At 53.7% G+C, this 23,041-nt stretch overlaps 1 protein-coding gene across 6 annotated transcripts in view; it reads left to right on the top strand.

Moving 5' to 3' along the window:
* Positions 1-23,041, top strand: part of TCOF1 (treacle ribosome biogenesis factor 1) — a 38,558-nt gene that overhangs the window by 5,186 nt on the left and 10,331 nt on the right. For all 6 annotated transcript variants that reach the window (XM_082454020.1, XM_082454023.1, XM_082454022.1 and 3 more), the window contains exons 3-16: positions 338-489; positions 2,555-2,628; positions 3,565-3,751; positions 4,374-4,447; positions 6,274-6,501; positions 7,389-7,571; positions 7,795-8,022; positions 8,199-8,402; positions 8,557-8,739; positions 8,869-9,123; positions 9,213-9,410; positions 14,622-14,762; positions 14,955-15,140; positions 15,268-15,474. In XM_082454020.1, coding sequence (XP_082310146.1) covers positions 338-489; positions 2,555-2,628; positions 3,565-3,751; positions 4,374-4,447; positions 6,274-6,501; positions 7,389-7,571; positions 7,795-8,022; positions 8,199-8,402; positions 8,557-8,739; positions 8,869-9,123; positions 9,213-9,410; positions 14,622-14,762; positions 14,955-15,140; positions 15,268-15,474 — 2,500 coding nt within the window. The remainder of the gene's footprint in view (positions 1-337; positions 490-2,554; positions 2,629-3,564; positions 3,752-4,373; positions 4,448-6,273; positions 6,502-7,388; positions 7,572-7,794; positions 8,023-8,198; positions 8,403-8,556; positions 8,740-8,868; positions 9,124-9,212; positions 9,411-14,621; positions 14,763-14,954; positions 15,141-15,267; positions 15,475-23,041) is intronic.

The raw sequence follows: 23,041 nt of genomic DNA, 5'->3' as shown, positions 1-23,041 counted from the left end.
GGTGCCACAAGTTCTGGAGGAAGGAGGAGCCTGGATGGTGCTGTGAAGTGTCTATAGGGCCGGCACTTAACGCTCAGTGACTCTTAGCAGCTGTTATATAATATTGTCCACCCTTCCTGAATATTTGAAGACTCATAGACAATTGTAAAAATACGATGAAATGAGTGAAAATGCAGAACACAAAATTGTATCTAACACTGTGTTTCAGCACTGTTTAAACTCTCTTTATGCACGTTTCCTTTGGGGGCGGGGAGGATGTGGGGAGGTCTTCCTTTTCAACTCTCCTGGGGTTGTCCTTGTCACCCGGTTGAACTAGCCAGTCACCCTTGTCCTGCAGAACCTCGGAGATTGGCCAGAAGCAGAAGGCAGAGGAAGATGCAGCCCTGCAGGCCAAGAAGACCCGCGTGTCAGACCCCGTTAGCAGCTCAGAGAGCTCAGAGGAGGAGGAGGAGGAGGAGCAGGAGGCAGAAGCGGAAACCACCAAAGCCAGTAAGAGCCCTGTGTGCTGGGGGGCTCAGCTCAGCGCCCTGCACCTTTCGGGAACAGGCTGTTGTATACTGGATTGTTCCAGGGGAGAGTCCACCTCCAGCTTCTCCTTCAGTGAGCCCTCAGAGGACCGGCCCTTTTAGCGGGAAGGTTGGAAGGGTCCCACATACCTATTTCAGTCTTGATTTGAGCCCTTCCTCTGGGCCAGACATCGTGTCCCAGGTGCTAGGAATCCAATGGTGAACAAAAACATGGATGGGCCCTTACAGTCTAATTTGGGGCACGTAGAGTCAGCCCCTCCAGTGGGACCCAGGGGCTGCATTTTTACAAGCCCTCCAGGTGATTCTGATAAAGATAGAAAGAAGCCCACATTTTCAGAAGAACTGCTAGAGAGATTTCAGAGAGGGCAGCTGGCGGGCACCTCTTCTGTGTGCTTATGGGCTGCTTCAGGAGTTGCCGATCTTCCTGTTATTTTGGAAGTGTGCAGGTTAGCACTGGCAAGCCGTCCCGGGCACTCTGGTTTCAGGGTGTTGGCAGGGGTGACCCAGGGAGGCCTTCACAGCCCCTTTCTCCCATGTTCTCAGGGCAGTTTGTGCTTTAACCAACAGTGGTCATAGCTCTACAGAGGAATTATCGTTCTTCTTTGCATTATTGGTTTTTACTTACATAGAAGGTAATTTCTTAATTTTTAAATATGTTTTCTGATTGTAAAAGAAATACAGGCTTCGTTATGGAGTATTCATTATAGAATATGTGAAAATTACTTTTCAGAAAGGTAGGGAAAAATTACCTATATTCTTGCCACATATAATTTGGCAAATTATTCTTCCATTTATTTTTCCTGAACATGTTTTTTCAGATACTTGAGATCATACTGAATATGCATTTTATACCTTGCTTACTCTTTTAAAATTATAATGCAAAACAGGTTCACTGTGAACTGTACAAAAGCATACAGAAGAAAAGTGGGAGGTTTCCTGTTCCCCTCGCCTGCTCCCCTTCCACTCCCTAAATGTATCTCCTGGAGGGTAGCCTTACAGTGCTCTCCTTTGTATATGAAATCATACAGATAGACATCCATACTTGCCTACGTCCATACCTACACACTATTTAAAACAAAAATTGTAAAATTTCCTACTGACGGGCTACTTGATATTAATAAATTTTTAAAGCTGTAATAATGGAATTATAATTATACTTTTTAAGAGTCCTCATTGAGAGAAACATGCTGAAATATCTGTGGGCAACATGATACGGTGTCTGGTGTTTTCTTCAGAATAATACTCAGCAGGGAAGGGCGAATGGGGGGACAGTTGAAATAAGATTGGCCACAAGTTGATAATGGTTGGGGCAGGGTGGTTTTATACACTTTCTCTCTACTTAGGAACGGGCTTAAAATTTTCTGTAATTAAAAATAGAGATGGAATTAAATGTCAGGAAAAGAATTAGATCATATCATTCATTTCAACAACATCCTGTTTATTTCACAGCATACATTAGAAATCTTTCCCTAATCTGAGCTCTAAGGAGACGATACCCCGGTGTAAAAGCAACAAGAAGCTGGAAATCTCGACATCTAACAGGGTCCCGGTCTCATGGTTCAGCTACTTCTCCACTGAGAAACCGCTTAATTCAAGCAGCTTTCTCTGTGGACCTGGGGCTGCCTGACCTGCCCCTGTATTGCTGAGTGACATTAGGGCTGCATTGTGGCAGGTAGCCTGTGGGAATGGCACCCCTGGAGTTATGCGGGGCCTCCGGGGTAGTATGCGGCAGGACTAGGAGCCAATCCCTTTTCCTCTGGGGGCTTCAGCATCTCATGCCACCAGGGAATTGGGACCCCATCGGGGATGCAGACACATGGCTTTCATGTCGTCACTCTCCTCTCTTGCTCCTGGGGGATGTGGCTGATGCACCACCGAGCTCTTTCCCGGTCCAGGCTTAGCCTCAGATCTCATGCCAGCCCCAGGCAGCCATACCAGTTGAATTATTAGGTGACCTGAGCCTGTTTGCCACTCACCCATGAGAAGATGCTCATCTGGCTCACCCAACCAGTGTTTTTGTCTTGCAGTCCCGGCACTAGCATCTACCAACTCCTCAGCCACGGGGAAGGTTTTGCCTTCAAGTGTGAAAGAAAAAGCCAAGGTGAGTGAGACCACCTTCCAAGCTGTCACCCGTGGGAGTTGAAGTGCCCTGTAGGACACAGTCCCCTGTGTCAGAGAAGGATAGGGTTGTGGGTAATTGCCCAACTTGGATTCAGATCTCAGCCTCAGTCGCAGTGTGGTTGTGGTCTGTCCCTTCACCTCTGTGGGCCTCAGTTTTTTTTTTCTGTAAGATGGGGATAACGCCTACCGCCATGGGCCACTGGGCACATTACACACCTGGAAGAGACAGTTCCTTTCCTCCTCCGGCCCCTCATTCACCTGTTCACTCAGCAAATCGTTACGAATACAGTTATGTTCCAGGCACTGCACAAGGCAGTGGAGACACCAGAGCAAATAAGACACTTGTGGCTCTGAAAGCTTGAGAAGCATTTTTTTGTTTCTTTTTTTTGGTTTTTTTTGGCCGTGCTGGGGGGCTTGTGGGCTCTTAGTGCCCCGACCAGGGGTGGAACCCGTGCCCCCTGCAGTGGAAGTGTGGAGTCCTAACCACAGGACCACCAGGGAAGTCCCTCAAGAATCACTTTCTAGGCTGGAAACTACTTGGAAAGTAGAATATCCTTTTTTGGTCATCCACAAAGCAGTGTCACAGACATGTAAAGGATTATGTCCCTGATGTTGCCTGTAGCATTAGCAAAAAATATGTAGAAAGAATTATGAGGCTATGGTAATGTCCACAGCAAAATGCTACTTACCGCTGAGCAAAACTGCTGTGTCTCAAGAACTGTAATTCGGTTCTCTCCACACCTCTGCGAGGGGAGGTACCATTTTTAGCCCCACTTTGAAGATGAAGAAACTGAGGCTTAGGGAGGTAGTGTGCCCAAGCTCACAGGGCTAGGAAGTGGTGGAGCTGGGATCAGATGTGGTCTGTGCCCTCATTTGCCAGGCCATACCCACTGTCTGTCACTCCTGTTCTGTGTAGGCAAAGACCAAGAAAGCCAGCAAGACGGTGAACTCCACGGCACACCCTGCCTCCGGGAAGGCAGTAGCCCACCTCCTCACCAAGAAGTCACCCCAGAAGGCGGCAGGGCCCTCGGCAAATACCATCCTGGTCTCAGAAACTGAGGAGGAGGGCAGTGTGTCGGCCCTCAGAACCACTGCCAAGCCTGGTGAGCGGCCCTGCCCTCTAGGACCGGGCCCCCCGAGTGCGGGCTGAGGAAGCAGACCTGGGCGCTGCTTTGTCAGGCCCTGGGACCTTCTGGAATTCAGTGGGGTGTCTCTATGACAGCGAGGACCCCCACCTCAGGCCATTTTCCCCTCCCCTGGGTGAGGAAGAGTCAGCTGCAGGGACACCTCAGGCTTTGCGGAGGGCGTGTGAGCAGCCGGGGTGGGGTTGGAGCCCTTTCTGGTTTATTGCTCTCAGGTGGGTGCGGGGCCCGCCGCAGAGGCTCAGAGGCTAAGCTGAGAGGCCTGGGCTTACCTCCGTCTCCCATGTAAAATAGGCATCTGCCCTGCCTGCTGCTGTGTGCTGGTGGAAGGAGATCTTCTGAGCCACCAGCTCCTGGCGCTCGTGTATTAGGACCTAACATCATAGGCCTTACCGGGGCCTCAGAGCCACGCAGGAGCACAGGGGGAGTGGCATGCCCCTGGGCTGTGCGCCTTCCAGAGAGCGCGGAGCTGCGGCAGGAGGAGGAGCGCTCGCACCTGGCCCTGTGTAGCTGGCGTGGAGGGTGCCGGCGAGGGGCAGGCGGGTCTGGAAAGGCCCTCAGTCCCTCCTTGTTTATTCCTCAGGAATGGCGGCCGCCAGCCAGGCCGCCAGCTCCAGCGAGGACACCTCCAGCTCGAGCGATGAGACGGACGTGGAGGTAATTGCCGCCCATCCTCAGGAGCTGCCCTCTGCAAACCTGTAACCCTCCTGGGGGCCTGGCCGGGGCCTCACCTACCAGGGGCACCAGATGAGTTCAGCAAGAGTGTCAGGGTGACCGGGAGCTGGGAAGGCTGAGACCTGCGGAGGCGGGGAGCCAGGCGCTGCTCACTGCTCTCTAGGCAGGCGAAGGTGTGGGGCTGGGGGGAAGAGACGCCATCCTGCCTGTGAGGTGGGGGGAAGCCTTCCTGGGAGAGGCGGCCCTGGACCACGGCCTTGACGCACAGGAGGCTTCACGGCGAGGGAGGTGGGGGGAGAGGTATTCGAGCGGGAAGAACTGCACGAGCAAAGGCCACGGGGCAGGAGCGTGGCTGTCCGGGTGACTGGGGTGTGGGGTGAGGCTGCTGAGGAGGCTCTGGGCCTGCTGGTGAATGCCAGGCCTCAGCACCGGCCAGGGGCAGGCAGGTCTTTTAGTCTGTGGCCGTGTCTATTCTGTGAACCGTGACCTGGGAGGAGTCCCCGCAGGTTATTCCTTATTGTGCACCTTCCAAGCGCCAGGCCTTGGGGAAACAGTGGTAAGCAGGATGGGTGGGGTTCCTGCTGCCGTGGGGAAGTGGAGGGGTCCCTCAGAAATTTAACTGCCGTGGTGATGGTTACTGTGAAAGGGAAACGTGGAGAGCTCTGAGGCGTAGTAACAGGAATGTGACGCAGGCAGAGGGACAGCATGGGCAGAGGCAGACACAAAACGAGTTTGGTGCTTTTAAGCAACGGTGATCTGCAATTTCATCAATGAGGTGGAAAGTGATACAAGGTGAGGTCAGTAGGCAGGGGCCAGATCCATGCCTGACCAAGAGGACTGCTGAGAGGAATTTGGGTTTTATTCTGGAGACTGTGAGAAGCCACTGCAGGGCTACAGTCACAGCGGTAAGATGGCCTGACTTACAGTTCGGGAAGATCGCTGGTTGTGGCCTGGATCGGAGGACAATGCTGAATAAACATAATGAGGTGGTTGAGGGGCTGTTGGAGTAGTGCTGGCAGGAGATGCTGGTGCCTGGCGCCAGGACACCCAGGGGAAAGGTGTTGCAGGGGGAGAAGAGTAGGATGCAGGGATGGATTGGCCTGGCACCCACGGTGCTTCCTACCTTGCCTTCCTGCCTTAGCCAGTCACCCACGAAGGTGGAGACCTTGCTCCCAGCTACCCCGGGCCTAGCTGTGGGCTGCTCCCCACATTCCGTCCCACCTTTGGGCCCTAGTTACAGCCAGCCATAAGGACGCCCTGGGCTCCCATCCCCCAGGCCCTGCCAAGGGAATGAGCGACACTCCTGGCCCTGGGAAACCAGCAGCCAAACACATAGCTTCAGTGGGCCAGAGCCCAGAGAGGGAAGGAATGGACCCCAGGAATCTCAGCAAGCTAGTGCCAAGACTGGAGTTCAGATCCTAGCCTCCTGGCCCGTGGGGTGGCCACCATGACGAGATACTGTAGCTGGAGGGACAGATAATCATGAGCTGTCCTGGTTGAGAGTGGCTGCCCCTCTGCTGGGCCCTGTGTGCCAGGTGGGAGACGAGCATCGTGGTTGAGAGCTCCGCCCCCAGAGCCATATAGACATGGGTTCAAGTCACAGCTCTGCCCCTCCGTATTGGTGTTGAGTGGTTTAACCTCTCTGAGCCTTTTGTCCTGTACTGGAAAACAGGTGTAAAGATAGTATCTGTCTTAGGGAGTTGTTTGAGAACCAGATGACATTAGGAAAGAGCTTTACAAACTATGAAGCATCTTATACTCCTCACGGGTGGAGAGGATTATTCTCTGATTCCATCCTCTTGTTCCAGGTGAAACCTGCAGTAAAACCACCACAGGTCAAAGCCTCAGCAGCTGTGGCCAAGGAGTCTCCAAGGAGAAGGGCAGCCCCGACCCCAGGGAAGGCGGGATGTGTGACACCCCAAGTCAGAGGGGGTGCCATGACCCCAGCCAGCAGGGCCAAGAAGCCAGAAGAGGTCTCAGAGAGCAGCGAGGAGTCTGAGAGTGAGGAGGGGGCCCCTGCAGGGACACCCAGCCAGGTGAGGCCCAAGGGAGGCCTGCTCCTCGGGGTTCCCTGGTTCCCTGGCCCCGAGACTGGTGGAGTAACTGTGTAATGAGCACCTTCCCTGCCAGAGGAGACTCGCCGTGGAGTTTGGGGAGAGGGAGGCGGGGCTGTGGGAGTTGAAGGGCAAGGGCACCTGGTTTTGCTCCAGCCGCTTCTGGAAATGGCCCTTCCTGTCCAAGCAGTGGCCTGGAATGGCTGCTTCCCAAAGGGCAGGTGCTGCACCCCACCCAGTCAGTAACCACTCCCTTCACCCCAGTTTCCCTGTCTAGTAAATGGGCTGCTGTCCTTGTCCCAGCTAGTCCTGCTGTGAAGGGGCTTGAGAAGTTTTAATTACCTGGTCCTCTGGCTTCTCAGGCCAAATCATGGCTTGTTAGCAGACAGGAATCCGCTTCCATTCCATCTGCTGGGACCCCCTTCTCCTCGCTTGGGTAGTCGCAGCTGCAGCTGGGCATGTCCTAAGGGAAAGCCAGAGAGGCTGGGAAGCTCTTGGAATCAGAGAGCAGGGAGGAATAGGGGTCAGACAGGTGGTCAAAGGCCCCTGGGAGCCCTGAGCCTGCCCACCCTGGGGCAGGGCCATCATGGAGAACTGCTATAAGGAACTGGCATCTGTCTGGGACCCAGGGGATGAGGCGGTAGTGGTAGTGGTAGTGAAATGGGCAGGGGGTGTGAAGGCCCCGGGAATGAGGAGGTATGGCCATACTGGCTGGTCGGCCATACCGGCTGGAGCACCGGTCAAGGTGGGGAGTGCGGAGAGAAGCAGGGGGTCTCGTGAGCCTCACTAAGGCCTCGAGCCTTATTCTTAAGGTGTCACGAGGGGATTTTCAGAAGGAGGGGAGCAAACTGCACTTTCTCTTTTACTAGGTGAAGGCCTCCGAGAAAACTGTCCAGGTCAGAGCTGCCTCGGGTCCTGCCAAGGGGACCCCTGGGAAAGGGGCCACCCCAGCACCCCCTGGGAAGGCAGGGAGGCCAGAGGAGGACTCGGAGAGCAGCAGCGAGGAGTCGGACAGCGAGGAGGAGGCGCCAGCTGCCCAGACTCTGCTGCAGGTGAGGCCTGGGGAGGGAGAGTCCCGCAGCCAGCGCCCCATCCCAGGAGGCCTTCTCAGGGCTTGTTCTCCCACTCTGCATGCGCCCCAGCCATGCTCAGAGCCCTGCGCCGTCTCACCGTGTGCTGTGGTGTCTGCGGTGTCCTTGACCCTGTCCGCTCTCCTGTGTTTCCTCACGCCCACCGTCTGGGCTCCCTCCTCTGATACTGTTTCTCTCGCTCCAGGCAAAGCCCTCAGGGAAGATCCCCCAGGTCAGAGCCACCTCAGCAGCACCTGCCCAGGTGCTTTCCCCTGGGAAAGGGGCCCCTCCAGCACCCCCTGGCAAGGCAGGGCCTGCAGCCATCCAGGCCCAGACCAGGGGGCAGGAGGAGGACTCAGAGAGCAGCAGCGAGGAGTCAGACAGCGAGGGGGAGGCGACCACAACCGTGCCCCAAACCGCGAGCCTGGCTCAGGTGAGGCTGGAGGGACGCCCGGCCTGGCCCTGTGCATCGCCTGCAGAGACCCTGTGCGCCTCTCCTCCTCTGCACCCAGAACCGCTGCCCTCCATCCGCTCTCCTCACCTCCTGTCTTACCTCACACACATTCCCCCCAAGCCCCCTATCCTGACCCTGTCCTTTGTCACTCCCAGGCAAAGCCCTCGGGAAAAAACTCCCAGGTCAGAGCTGCCTCAGCCACAAGCACGGGGCCCTCAGCGAAGAGTGCTGTCCCAGCGCTCCCTCGGAAGGCAGGGGCTGTAGCCGCCCAGGTGGCAAAGTGGGATGCGGACTCGGAGAGCAGCAGCGAGGAGTCGGACAGCGAGGGGGAGGCGCTGAGGGCAGCGGCCTTGGCCCAGGTGAGGCCCCCGCTTGTCAGTCTCTTGTCTCCGGCCCAGTGCCGGAAGCCCCTCCCCTTCTGCTCACCGCGCCTGTTGACCCTCCCCGTCTCTGTGTCTCTGCGCAAAGCCACACTTCGGGTGCTCTCCCCTGAGCCTGTGTGTCTCGCTGCAGGCAGAGTCCTCGGGGAAAGTCCTGCGGGTCAGGCCTGCCTCAGGTCCCACCCAGGGCCCCCCTCAGAAGGCCGGGCCTGCAGCCGCCCAGGTCAAGACTGAAAGGTCCAAGGAAGACTCGGAGAGCAGTGAGGAGGAGTCAGACAGTGAGGACGAGGCCCCCGCAGCCAAGACTCCAGCCCAGGTAGCTGCCCCCGCCGGTCAGCCCCACAGGGAGCGGTGGGGGAGGATGGCAGTGGGGCTCCAGCCCTGAGCGGATGGGGGCTCTGAGTCCAGGATCCTTCTGTAGCTTCTGACTTCTGTGTCCCCTCAGGCGAAATCAGCTGTGAAAACTTCTCAGACCAAGGTCTCCCCAAGGAAGGGCACCCCTATTACACCCGCATCTGCCAAGGCCCCACCAGTGCAAGTAAGCGCACCAGCCCCCTGGAAAGCAGGAACGGTGACTTCGCCAACCCGCACATCATCCCCAGCGGTGGTCAGGGGCACCCAGAGGCCAGAGGAGGACTCTTCAAGCAGCGAGGAGCCGGAGAGTGAGGAGGAGACAGCTCCCGCCGCCTCAGTGGGACAGGTGAGGCGAAGTTTGTTTGGCTGGGGCAGGGCCAGCCCCCACGTGGTCCTTTGGCTCCTGTGACATGCCTCTTTTCCACGTCATTCCAGGTGAAGTCTGTAGGGAAAAGCCTCCCAGTGAAAGCTGCCTCGGCACCCACCAAGGGGCCCTCAGGGGCACGGACCACCCCGGGGCTCGCTGGGAAGGCAGGGCCTGCGGTGGCCCAGGTCAAAGCTGAGGTGCAGGAAGACTCAGAGAGCAGTGAGGAAGAGTCGGACAATGAGGAGGCGGCCTCAACTGCAGCACAGGTGAGACCTGTGGGGAGCCAACCTGCCCCACCCACACCGTTGCCTGAGGTGGGGCTGAGGATGGGCTTACCTAGGCTGCTCTTGCCCCAGGTATGCAGAAGCCTGAGCAGCAGCCTCAGCTCAGCCTCATTCCACACTTTCCACTCGTCTCCTCTGCCCATCAGAGCTCCAGGGTCGAGCTCCAGGGTCTCCTTCATCACCTTTTGAGCTCCCACTGAGATTTCTTTTTACACAAGCTCTGTTAAGTACCCCATCTGCCAGGTGCCAACTTGTCTGGGGCTCCTTTGGCCCTGGCCCTTGGAGTTCCCAGCCTAGATGGGGGGACGTGGACATGTACAGATTATTTCAGCATGGTATGATAGTAGGGTTGAGATGGAGGGTGTGTGCCTAGGCTAGCAGGGCGTGGCAGGTGATGGTGTCTAGAGGTTTCTCAGGAGAGAAGACCTCTTGTAAGAAGTGGCATTTAAACTGTGGGCTGAAAGAGTTGACCAGGTGATGTGGAGTGTTCCGGGCAGAGAAACCAGCCTGCGCAAAAGCCAGGGGGTGGGAGAGTGCCTGGCTTTGTGAGTTTCCCCAAGCAGAACATTCTGGTGGAATCACTAGGGGAGACCATGTGAATGCCGAATGGTGGGAGGTTTGGAGCCAGGCTGCCTGGGTTCAAGTCCTAGCTCCATGTCCTAGCAAATGAAGTAATCCATTAGGGCCTCTGTTTATTTTTCTGTAAATTGGAAATCAACCTGCACAGAGTTGAGAATTTGATGAGATCTCAGCTGCCACACCCAGCAAAGGGCCTGCACACAGCAAGTTCTCATCCGTCTCCCTGAGGGAGCAGAATCAAGAGTTGCCTTCCAGCCTGGGAGAGCGGAGAGAGGTGAAGATATCTCACTCCCTGCATTCACCCACCCATCATTTATTATTTTTAATTGCCGCTCTTTTTTTCACTAACCACTCAAATTAGTCATTTCTTGTTTCCCTGTACCAAAGCACACATTTTTATGGATTTTTTTTTTTTTTTTTTTTGTCCTGATCTCACTATTATCTTGTGGGACCCAAGGTCCTATCATTCCTTTACTGAGATTTTAAACTATTCTTGGCCTTCACAGAGTCTCAGGTCAACAGTCTCCTATCCTGTTTTTCCAAGCTACAGACATATTCCAGACCAATGCCTTAAAAGTTTCAGTGTGCCAATCACTTAAATATCTGTCTTCCCATTTGAGCCTCCCACCTGAACTATGAGACGGTGTTCATTTACTTTGGTTTCTGGAAGAGGAAATTGGAGCGTAGAGGAGTTGTTTGGTGACTTGCTCCAGCCCCACCAGCGCCTGCTTCCAAAGCCTTTGCCTTTCCCACTTCCTTCTGCTATATCTTGGCCAAAACTTTTCCAGCCACAGAAATGGTCATGCTTTGGGGCCTTATTTTCTCTCAGGTTGAAAAATAGAGCAGCCAGTCCCTCTCTATAGGGGCGTAGCCTTATAGCCTGATGCTCTGTCAGAAGCTACTGCCTTTCCTAGCTTCAAGAGGTCTGAAGAGCTTCTGCTAAAACAAGCAGGGCTGATAGGAGTCTTGTTGGCCACCTTCTTTTGCTCGCCTTCATCTGAAGGATGAGGATAATAATTGCCTCTTTTGTGGTGTTATTATGAGGATTGAAATAATACTTGTATGGCCTCACCCACAAAATGCTGTTCTAGTCTGCTTAGCATTGCTGGGGTCAGAAATGAGTCACAATCTCTGATCTGCTCAGAGACACCCAGCCAGCTCAAAGTAAACCATCCGTTGAGGGAATTGAGGTTCAAAACAAATTAACAGGACTTCCCTGGTGGCGCAGTGGTTGAGAAACTGCCTGCTAACGCAGGGGACACAGGTTCGAGTCCTGGTCCGGGAAGATCCCACATGCCACAGAGCAACTAAGCCCGTGCGCCACAACTACTGAGCTTGCGCTCTAGAGCCCATGAGCCACAACTACTGAGCCTGCGTGCCACAGCTACTGAAGCCTGTGCACCTAGAGCCCGTGCTCCAGAACAAGAGAAGCCACCGCAGTGAGAAGCCTGCGCACCGCAACAAAGAGTAGCCCCTGCCCGCCGCAACTAGAGAAAGCCCGCCCGCACGCGGCAACGAAAACCCAATGCAGCCAAAAAATAGTAATTAATTAAAAAAAAAAATTAAAGTCAGAGAATCCGTTCTGGAAAACCAAATGTGCCAGAGACTCAGGAAGGAGATGATTCATGACTTAAATATCATAGAAAGACAGCCCTTGTGTGAGAAAGGCAGGAGAGAGATGTTCAGTCAGTGTTTGATGAATGACCAGATAAGTGGTGTGGTGCCTTCTGGGCCTGACCTTGTGATGTATGTTGATCTCATGTCCTGTGACATTGTTACACATGCTTACCAGTTCTAGTGGCTTTTGTAGATTCCTTAGGATTTTCTCTATATGGATCATGTCTGCAAATTAAGGGCAGTTTTACTTTTTTCTTTCTAATCCAGATGGCTTTTCTCTTTCGTGCCTTATTGCACTGTCTAGAACCTCCAGTAAAATGTTGAATAGTAGTGATGAGAGCAGACATCCTTGCCTTGTTTTTAATCTTACTGGTAAAGCATTGTCTTTCACTCTTAAGTGTGATGTTAGCTGTAGGTTTTTCATAGATGCCCTTGATCCGGTTGAGGAAGTTTCCTTCTATTTCTAATTTGTTGAGAGTTCTTATCATGAATTGGAGTTAGGTTTTTATCAAATACTTTTTCTCTGTTGAAGTGATTTTTTTCCCTTTGTTCTGTTAATATGTGTTACATTAGTTGATTTTCAGGTATTAAATCAATGTTTCATTCTTGGGATAAATCCATCTTGGTCATAGTGTATATTCCTTTTTATTTGTTGCTGGATTTGGTTTGCAAATCACTTGTTAAGGATTTTTGTGTCTGTGTTCATAAAGAATATTGGTCTGTAGGTATCATGTGATATCTTTGCTTGGCTTTGGTATTGAGTGATACTACCTCATAAAATTAGTTGGGTAGTATTTTCTGCTCTGTTTTCTAAGAGTTTGTGTTGGATTGGTATTATTTCTTTCTTAATAGAATTCATCAGTCAAGCCAACTGGGCCTGGGCTTTTTGCTTGTGTGTGTGTGGGGGGGGATTTTTAGTTACTAAGTCAATTTCTCTAATTGATATTGGTATATTCAGATTTTATTATTCTTGAATCAGTTTATATTTTGTACCTGTTAATAATTCTGTGCACAGTTAATAATTTGTGCCTTTCTAGAAACTTGTCCGTTTTCATCTCAGTTGTCTAATTGGTTAACATAAATTTGTTCATAATATTCCCCTATAATCCTTTTAATATCTATAGGGTCTGTAGTGATGTCTTGCTTTCTTTCCTAATTTTTGGTAATTTGTGTCTTCTGTCCTATTCTTGGTAAGTTTAGCTAAAGACTTATCAATTTCATTCTTTTCAAAGAAACAACTTTTGGCTTCATTGATTTTTCTGTATCATTTTCCTGTTTTCTGTTTCATTAATTTCCACTGTGATCTTTATTATTTCTTTCCTTACTTTGAGTTTGATTTGCTCTTCTTTTTGTAGCCTCTTAAGGTAGAATCTTAGTTTTTTTTTCTTTTCTTTTTTTAAATTTATTTATTTTGGCTGTGTTGGGTTTTCATTGCTGGGCACGGGCTTTCTGTAGTTGCGGTGAGCGAGGGCTACTCTTCATTGTGGTGTGTGGGCTTCTCATTGCGGTGGCTTCTCTTGTTGTGGAGCATGGGCTCTAGGCGTGCGGGCTTCAGTAGTTGTGGCACGTGGGCTCCAGTAGTTGTGGCTCGCGGGCTCTAGAGTGCAGGCTCAGTAGTTGTGGCGCACGGTCTTCGTTGCTCCGTGGCATGTGGGATCTTCCCAGACCAGGGCTCGAACCCATGTTCCCTGCATTGGCAGGTGGATTCTTAACCACTGCACCACCAGGGAAGTCCCTGGAATCTTAGATTTTTGATTTTAGCTCTTTCTTTCTAATGTAAACATTTAAAGCTATAAATTTCCTTCTGAGGACTGCATTAGCTTTGTCTCATGAATTTTGAAATGTTGTATTTTTTTAATTTTTATTCTTTGTATTATTAAGAAGTGGCTTAACTTCCAAATATATGGAATTACACAGATTTCTTTTTGTTGTTGATTCCTGATTTAATCCTGTGTGGCTGGAGAATATATTTTGTATGATTTCAGTTCTTTTAAACTTTTAAGACTTGTTAGGTCAACTTAGACTTGGTTTCTTTTGTTTTGTTTTTGTAAGTCTATGTAAAAAACATTACTCCCCTCTGGATGACTTGAGTTCTGTGCTGCTAACCACCTTAGCCTTAGTCATACATAGTCCATGCTTTAGAGAATTTTCTTTCTTCAATTCATGACTGATAATTTCACTTGGTCCCATGTGAATGAGGGAAGCTGGGTTGTAGGGCATATCACTGTTCAGATGACATCTCTGAAGGAGACAGGGGCCTTGAGATGATGCCAAATTCCTCATCCGATTTCACATTAGCAAGGCTTGCTTTCACACTCTTATCAAGGATTTTGCTCTTTGTTGCTCTTATGTCTATAGTTCTGTTTATAGACCCTGACAAGCTTTTAGGGGATTCCTTGAATATCAGTTTAGGTTAGGTTAAGCTGAAGAAAACCTCAAACAACAGTGGTTTTCCTTTTTGTTCTGCCATCCTGAGTACTTGGCTCCCATCTCATAGACTAAGATGGCTGCTTGAGCTCCAGCTGTTACCTCAGCATTCCAGGCAGCAGAGAGGAAGAAGACACATTTCCTATGTGTGTAAGAAAGTCAAATGTATGCTTGACTTACATCCATTAGCCAGAAGTTAATCAACATGGCCACCTAGCTAAAAGGGAGCCTGGAAAACACCTTTGCTCTGGGTAGTCTTATACTTAGCTAACAGTAAGAAAAGTTCTCACAGTAATAAGTTTGAGTGCTTATTGTGTGCCAGGCGCTGTGTTAAACACTGGGAATCTCCCATTTAATCCTCACCCTCCCTATGGGTAGGCCTCATTTATTCCCATTTTATAGAGGAGGAAACTGAGGCCCAGTGAGGTCAAATGATTTGCCCAGTTTCACACAGCTATTACTGGAGGAGCCAGAATCCGGACTCAGGCATCTGACTCCAGAATCGGCATTCTTGGCTACCTGCTCTATTGCATCTCACCCCCTTTCCGTAATTGCCTTTTCTCCTTCCAGGTGAAGACCTCAGTGAAAACCCCTCAGACCAAAGCCAACCCAGCTGCCACCAGAGTGGCTTCAGCCAAAGGGGTTGGAGCATCAGCTCCTGGGAAAGGGGTTTCTGCAGCTGCTCAAGCCAAACTGGGGTCCCCAGCCAAGGCAAGTAGGACCAGTGCCAAAAGAGGTGCCGGGTTGGGATGGAGAGGAGGCCAAGCAGTGGCCCCAGCCTGGACAAGGGTCCTGCACAGGCGGGAGTGATCTCCCCACAGCCATGCCCTGGGTGGGGCTTCACTTAAGGGGAACTGCGCTTTCCTCTTCCTTCCCCAATACTGTTCCCTCCTCATGATTCAGGTAAAGCCACCAGCAAGAGCCCCCCAGAGCAGTGCCGTCTCGGGCAGGGGCCAGGTGTCTGTGCCGGCTGTGGGGAAGGCACTGGCTGCAGCAGCCCAGGCCCAGCTGGGGCCGGTCAGGGGCCCACAGGAGGACTCGGAGAGCAGTGAGGAGGAGTCGGACAGTGAGGGGGAGGCGCCCGCTCAGGTGAGGCCCGGGAGGGCAGAGAGCAGCCCTGTGCTTCCCCTCTGTGCCAGGAGCCGCCCACAGCACAGCTACACATGCCCCATGCATCTCCCGTCTCCCTTCCCTGACTCCGCTTCTCTCACTCCAGGCGAAGCCCTCAGGGAAGACCCCCCAGGTCAGAACTGCCTCAGCCTCCACCAAGGGGTCCCCCAGGAAAGGGGCGGCCCCAGCACCCCCTGGGAAGGCAGGACCCCCAGCCGCCCAGGCCGGGAAGCGGGAAGAGGACTCGGAGAGCAGCAGCGAGGAGGAGTCAGACAGTGACGGGGAGACGCCGGCAGCTGTGCCCCCAGCCCAGGTGAGGCCTCATGAGGAAGCAGCTACAGTGCCAGGCCTCTGAGCCACCGCCACCTACTCCTGCATCAGAACGTGGGTTCAGGGCCAGGTGAAGAAGGAATTAAGACCAGATTAAGGCTCTGACCCCAGGATCCTTTCCCCCAGCTGCTGTCCCCCGTGTCTCCTTAGGTGAGACCTGCTGTAGAAACCCCCTAACCAAGGCCTCCCTGATGAAAGGTGTCCTATGCACTCCCATATCTACCAAGGCCTCCACAGCACAAGTGGGCACACCAGCCCCATGGAATGCTAGGCCAGCAACTCCCGCCAAGCCCCCAAAGATGTCACAGAGGGCCATGAGGAGGCTTGGACTGTGATGCAGGTACCATGAGGCCCTGGGAAGCTGGAGGAAGTCACATCCCTCACCTGGGCCTGGGGCCTCCTGTAGGCATGTGTATCTCTGAAGGAGAGCTCTTCTAGCTTAACGTGAAGCCTGGGGAGTGGGGAGAGGGAAGGAATGAGCAACCGACTTTTATCTTGACGATTTTCCCTCTGTCTGCTTGCACAGAAGAAGTTCAGGGTGACAAACTCCAGGACTCGCAGGGCTCAGACATGTGATGGAAACGACGGGCTCAGGCCTAGTAGAGGTGATAGATGGCAACTGACATGGAGCCTTGGTGTCAGGAGAGACAGTAGGGAGTGGTGGCAACCAGTACAAACTGGAGAGCCCTTGTCTCATCTAGAAAAGCAGTCCCTGTCAGCTCCAGCCAGTTGTGGCCTGGTGGAGATGGACCCTTTGTGAGGCCAGATCTTCCATTTCTTTTTTTTTTATTATTTATTTATTCATTCATTTATTTTTGGCTGCATTGGGTCTTCATTGCTGGGCGCACGCGGGCTTTCTCTAGTTGCGGAGAGCAGGGGCTACTGTTCGTTGGGGTGTGCGGGCTTCTCATTGTGGTGGCTTCTCGTTGCGAAGCACGGGCTCTAGACACGCAGGCTTCAGTAGTTGTGGCGCACAGGCTTAGTTGCTCCGCGGCATGTGGGATCTTCCCAGACCAGGGCTCGAACCCGTGTCCCCTGCATTGGCAGGCGGATTCTTAACCACTGTGCCACCAGGGAAGTCCCTTGAGCTTCCATTTCTTAAGGGAAGCTGGAAATCCCTGTTCCACGCTGAGCTCTAGCCCCTCCTAGATTTCTGTTTTCTTCATGAGTAAACAAGCACCAAGAAGTGTAAGTGCTCCTAGCACTAACCTCTCTGCCTTCAGTGCATCAGACCACTACTGAACACGCTGTCTTATTGATAGGGACAAAGGGATGAAAGATGTTGGCCCTGCCCTCAAGGAGCATATAGTCTGTAGGGCAAGACAAGGTGACCGGATTATTGGAGAATGTTCTGGTTGTGCTCTGATGGTGCTGGGAAAACAAGTGTCTGAGAGGCCAAACGAGAGGATTGAGCTGAGCTTGGAGGAGGACCTGGGGTTCCCTAGACACAAAAGTAGAGACAGACCCTCCAGGTTGGGGAGGGGAGTGTGGAAAAGGGAGGGGGGTTGTAAAGTCAGGTGGGTTCAGCAAAGGCCAGCTGTCCTGTAGGCAATAGTCACTTCTAGTTGCTTGTTACCAGTAACATTTATGGGGGCCTAAATGCCAGACTAAGACACAAGGGTCCCAGCCATGTTTTGGACTGTGGTGCTTTTTGTGAAGTTTCTTTTGTTTGTTTTTTATTTTTATTTTTTTTGGCTGCCTTGGGTCTTCATTGCTATGCTTGGGCTTTCTCTAGTTGCGACAAGCGGGGGGCCACTCCTCGCCACGGTGTGTGGGCTCCTTATTGTGGTGGCCTCTCCCATTGCGGAGCACAGGCTCTAGGTGCGTGGGCCTCAGCAGTTGTGGCTCGTGGGCTCCAGAGCACAGCTCAGTAGTTGCGGCGCACAGGGCTAGCTGCTCCACGGCATGTCAGATCCTCCTGGACGAGGGCTCGAACCCATGTCCCCTGCATTGACAGGCAGATTCCCAACCACTGCGCCACCAGGGAAGTCCCTGTAAAGTTTTAAACAGGTTATTGTATCAGTCGGGACATCCTAATCTGCAGGAGAAAACAAGAGCTACTTCACAAGCGCTTAGATGCTAAGGGGATTGGTTATCTCAGTGCACGATGTTTCAGGTTAAGGTGTCTGTAAAGGTCGTTCCTTCAGCTCAGCATCATCTGTCCTTCAGCTCAACATCATCAGTGACTCAGTGCCCTGCCCGCCCCCTGCCACCCCCCAAAAAAGTCACTCACTGATGAGAGGCCTGCAGTTCCTGTGATTGGCTAGGAGAAGTAGCCACCCTCTCCAAAGCCTGTGGTGGGGACCCCCAGAACAGAGTCAGGGTTCTGTGAGCAAGGAAGCCATGGGGGCGTGGCTGTTGCAGTGTGCATTGTAGTTGATTCATTTTAAAAATTGGGAAATACACAAATCAGGATCTTCTAGCTTTTCTTAAGAAATTGAGGCTCAGGCAACATGAGTCCTGCTTTTCTGAGTGGTGAAAGTGGGGCCTTTGCACCAGTAGGGAGGCCCAGAGCTGCCCTCTGCACCTACCTGGGCTCCCCTGAGCTGGTCACCGCCAGCACCTTGCTGATTAGTCACTGCTCTCTGAGTCGTCCTCTGGCTCCTGACGGCTCTTCCCAGCCAGCCCGCCCCCCTCATTTATGCCTGGTCCGGCAGGAGGGAATAACAGCCGCTCGGAACACTCAGCCAACTCCTGCTTTTAGCTGGAGGTGTGACAGCCAGATGTGAGCCGTGCTGGGGCCACTGGCCCCACCCCTGCCACCTTGTCCTGGGCCACTGTCACCTCTTATTCCAATGCCCGGCCAACAGCACGCCAGCTCTCAGGTTTTAGTGATGTCTGACTCACACATCCCTTTCACGTTCAGAGTCAGCTCTGTAGGAAGGATAGACAGAGTGGAGACCTGTGTTCCCAGTGGCTGTGAGGCATGCCGGGCCAGCAGCTGTGCCCCCCGTGTGTATATAGGGGGGTCATGCTATCTTCCCCGGAGACTGAGGGTCGTTGCTCGCTGGCCATGGTTTCCCCACCCCAGCCTCTCAGTGGTGCTGCCTCTCGGCTAACAAATGCCCCCTCACCCACCATATGCTTGTCCCATCAGAAGGAGGGTAACTCCAAAACTGCCAGAAGCAAGACCCTGGCCCCAGCGCCCCCGGAGAAGAAGGCAGAGGGGTCCTCAGCCAGCAGTGATGAGCTGCCAGCGAGACAGGTCGGCCAGGGCTTGTCTCTGAGGACACTCAGGCTCAGAGCTGGGTGGTGGGCCCGGGCGCGGGAGCAGATCTGTCCCACTTAAATAGCACTTCCCAGTTTCCTGAGCTGTCTCCTCTGTTTTAACACCTTCATCCTCACAATAACCCCGGGAGGCAGGCAGCAGAGCCAGACGGTGTAGGGTCAGAGCCGGCTCCCCCGCCCTCCAGCTCCAGGGCCCGGGCTCGCCTGAACCATGCTGAGGCCCGGCTGTTCCAGCTGTGAACAGACAGGGTGGCAGTCCTGCTTCCCCGCTCTGCATGCTGGCGCAGGTACACAGCGTGCCGCCCGACAGGGAGGGCCTGTAAACGCAGGAGGGCACGTGGTGGTGCATCAGGAGTCAAGGCCCAACAACTTGAAGTGATTTCCCCAGACTCCTATGACCCATAAGGAGCCAAGGAAGGGGCAGACGCTGATACCCCTGCTTCCTGTTGGGAACCAGGAGCCTTCTCTGCAGGGCCTGTCAGAACCCCACAGGCCTGGTCCCAGACCGCACTCATGCACCTGCAGCCCATCCTCACACGCTGCCAGCCGTCCTCCCCTGACTCTACCCCTGAGGACGGGACCAAGCCCACCTTGTCTGCCCAACTCCAGAGGCCCACTTTCACCTGGCAGGTGTCTGAGCTTCTGTGTGAACCCCAGGCCTTGCCTGCAGCTGGCACTGCCCTTTGTCCTCCTCTAGCCCCAAGTTCCTAGAAGCTTCTGCCAGGCCCTTCAGAGATGCTGGAGCCCGCAACCTCCAGACCAGTGGGTCTCCTTAACCAGCTCCCCTTAAGGACTTTCCTGGTGATCCAGTGGTTAAGACTCTGCGCTTCCATTGCAAGGGGCACAGGTTCCATCCCTGGTCGGGGAAGTTCGGCATGCCACGCGGTGCAGCCGAAAAACACCCAGCTCCCCTTAGATATCATACCACGTGCTAATCAGTCCATCGGTAGAGTCAGATGCCATTTGCACACCCCCAGTGCTGGGGTGCTCACTGCCTTTCTCTCCTTAATAGCCTAGATTAGAAAAATAACCATGAGCAACTCCGTCTACCATTGGTCACGTCCTGAGTGCCAAGGACTGTGCTAGGCCCCATACTTTCATTGTTCTGTTTAATCCCCACCACAGACCTATGAGGATAGGTGCTTCTTTTATTCCCATTTTGAGGAGGAAGGAATGAGGCCCAGAGAAGTTGGGTGAGCTGCCCTGGTGTCACAGGGCTGTAGCAAGGGGACAGACCCGGTGTTTGAACCCAGGCTGTCCGCTCCCTGGCACTACCCCGACACTCCCCTCTCCGTGGCAGGAAGGAAGCAGGGCTTGGACACTGCCCTCTGGCTCTCTGTGGAGCTTTTTGGAGGCTGCCCCCTTCTCTGAGCAGGATCGAAACAGCTGGGAGGGAGGGGGCCGCTTCGCCCTTCTCTGCGGGGGTGGCCTAACACAATTAATATGAACATCATGCTTAAACTGAGCCATTTAATTGGTACGTTAGTCCTCAGTATTCTGGAGTCCCTATTAAAAAAGAGGAAAGAAAAAAGTCAGCACTTTGTGCATTCCCCGGGAGGATTCAGGGAAGACGGCACAGCTCGGGGAAGCTGCAGCCTCCTCCTAACTGGGGGGTTTTTATCTCCTTAATCCCCAGCTCACTAATTATGATTATTATCGTTATTATGCGTTTATCAGGCACTTCTCTGTTGACGAGTTTCACTGTTTTTATTATTAGCCCGTCCATGCGGGAAAGGGATTGTTCCCAGGGTGGTGGGCAGAGCCCCAGGCTGGGAGGCAGAGAGGGGATGTGGTCCATTCCCAGGCCCCCTCACCGTGCCTCAACCTCCCCCCATGCAGGGGATGGGGCCTGCCCCCTTGCTCTGACGGGCACCTCAGGGGGTGGTCTGTGGCTCAGCCCTGCTGTGCTGGCATTAACCCCAGGCCAGGGTCTGTGCTGGGGCCTGGGGTAAGTACCAAATTAAAAAGACAAGGCCCTGCCTTCAGAGTTCCAGGTTGAGTCAGAAAGAAAGAAGAGACCTGTAAGAAGCTAAATGAGGGTGTTAAATCAGAGGCTTAGCATGGTTGGTCCTGGAAGGAGTTCCTGTCTGGTGCCTGGAGGACTAGCTTCCAGCCCTGGCTCTGATACCAGCTTGCTGGTCACCCTGGGTAGGGCCACTTGCCCTCGCTGAGCTTCAGCCTTCTCAACCCCTGGGGTGAGATTCCCTGGGAGTGGGATTTCTCATCTCCCTGGGGTGGAGTGGGCCCAGGATCTGCTAACCAGTCCCAGGCAGTTCTGGGAGAGGCTTTGGAGAAGTGCTGCCATCCAGAGCTCGGGTGCCTTCATGGCCTTGGGGTCAGCAGCCTGGGCCAATCCGCCCGACCCCTGCTCTGCCCCAGACTGGAACGAGGGCACTCTTGTGATGCGCTCAGCTGTGACTTCTAGAAGGCCCCCGGGTTTGGTCCTACAGACGTCAGACCCTGTAGTAGGAAAGGAGTGCCTGCATTCCCTCTGGGCCCTCACTGCCCAGCACCTACACGGGGTGTCCAGCCAGATGTTCGGGCTGCTTCCATTTCCAGTGCGTCTTTTCTGACGTACCCCAGAAAGAAGGCCCTTGTCACCCCTGTGTGTACTGGGCAGACCAGAGGCCCTCCGGTGAGTGAGCCCAGGCTGGGGTTACTAATAGCCCTTTCAACAGGTGGGAGAGTAAGGCCCACGAAGCTCAGGGGCTGGGCCACAAGGTGAGGTCGTGGCAGAGGTGGGATCAGAAGTGCATCCCACATACCCCTGGGCAGCACAGCCCTCCTTCTGAAGCCTCCTCCCCAGTCCAGGGCTCAGCCAGGGTCCCCCTCGTGCCCCGCCCCCCAAAGCCAGGCCCCCTGCCCAGCCCCCAGCCCGGGGGAGGGAGGGGTGCACGGCGTGGGCAGGTGGAACAGGGCGGAGGCTTCTGCTGCGGAGCTGCTTTTAACATCCCAGACGCTATTGTTTGCCTCAGTGGGCTTGCTGCCTCTCTTCGTCCCCGACAATCTGTTCCTCTGTCTTCTCACATATATATAGATCCCCCCTCCCTCAACTGTAAGCCTTCTCCCACTTTCCATCTTCTCTCTTTCATCACGTGGGAAGGAAGGCTCTGGAAGTGGTAGAGCAGAGCAGCCATGGGGGAGGCCGTTTGGCAGGGGTAGGAAGGGCCCAAGCCCAGCAGAGCTTCCCCCCTTGGGTGGGCCCCTTTCTGCTTTCCTTTTTACTTTACCTCTCCCGCAGCACCCTGGGAGGAGGTGGAGTCAGGCTCGGGAGGTGGTCAGAGACCTGGGTCCCAGGCCGTGGCCGTGGCCGTGGGCAGCTCCCGCCTGCCGCTCTCCTCTCCCCGTGGGGGTGGGGCCAGAACCCAGACCAGACCTGACCTTTGGGGACTGGAAAGTAGGCTCCCCAGATGCCCTTCTGTGCAGTGGGCATATTCACTGGAGCTGTGGTTCCCAGGTGTCCGTAGAACACCAGGTGATGCTGCTTTCTTTCTCTTTGTTTCAGTGTCTCACTGGAAAATGCAAAGCATACCCACAGATAGAACAGTGTACAGAGCCCCCAAGTACCACCCCCAGCTTTGGTAGTTCTGAACTTGTGACCAAGCTCGTTTCATCCAAACCTTCAACTCACTTCCCCAACACCACTGAATCCCTCCTTTTTTTTTTTTTTTTTTTTTTTTTTTTTTAAGCACAATCTCTAAAAAGTTGACCCACCTAGTAGGTGTCCCCATTCCCCAGTTGTCTCATGAATGATGTTTTCTATATCTGGCGTGGTCAAATAGGAGTCCATGGAAGAGCCACACACTGTACTGGGTCCCTTCGGCCTTACTCTGTTGATTTTCCCTGTGCAGTTTATTTGCTGAAGATACTGGGCCGATGTTGCTGGGTTGCTGCGTCCTGGCCGCCCCCTCAGGAGGCGGCATCAGACTCTTGGGCATGGGGGCAACTAGACTGTGAACCACTCCCCGGTGAATCATGTATTACAGCCCGGCTACTGAGGGGGGCGCTGCTCGGAGCGCCCCATGCGGCAGGCGTCTCTGAAGTCAGCCAGAGGAGGGAAGCTGAACTGCACATTCTGGCCCTGACTCTGCTTCCGTTGGGCCGTGTGACCTTGGGCAACTCTCCTCCCCTCTCTGGACTTGTGGCTTTCCCATCTGTATGGTGGAGCTAACGCCGCTGACCTCAGGGGTTTATGTGAGGGTCAGATGGGCTCCTGTGAGCTGTGAGGTGCTGTGTGGGGTCTCAGCGGGTGCGTGGGCTGGGAGTGAGCTGGGAGTGCCCTGGGCAGCTAGAATGGCCTCTGACTGTGCCCAGCCACCCCA

The sequence above is a fragment of the Balaenoptera physalus genome (genome assembly GCF_965194825.1).
Source record: "Balaenoptera physalus genome assembly, chromosome: 3".
Classification (NCBI taxonomy): domain Eukaryota; kingdom Metazoa; phylum Chordata; class Mammalia; order Artiodactyla; family Balaenopteridae; genus Balaenoptera; species Balaenoptera physalus.
This window is presented reverse-complemented; position numbering and strand designations above follow the sequence as displayed.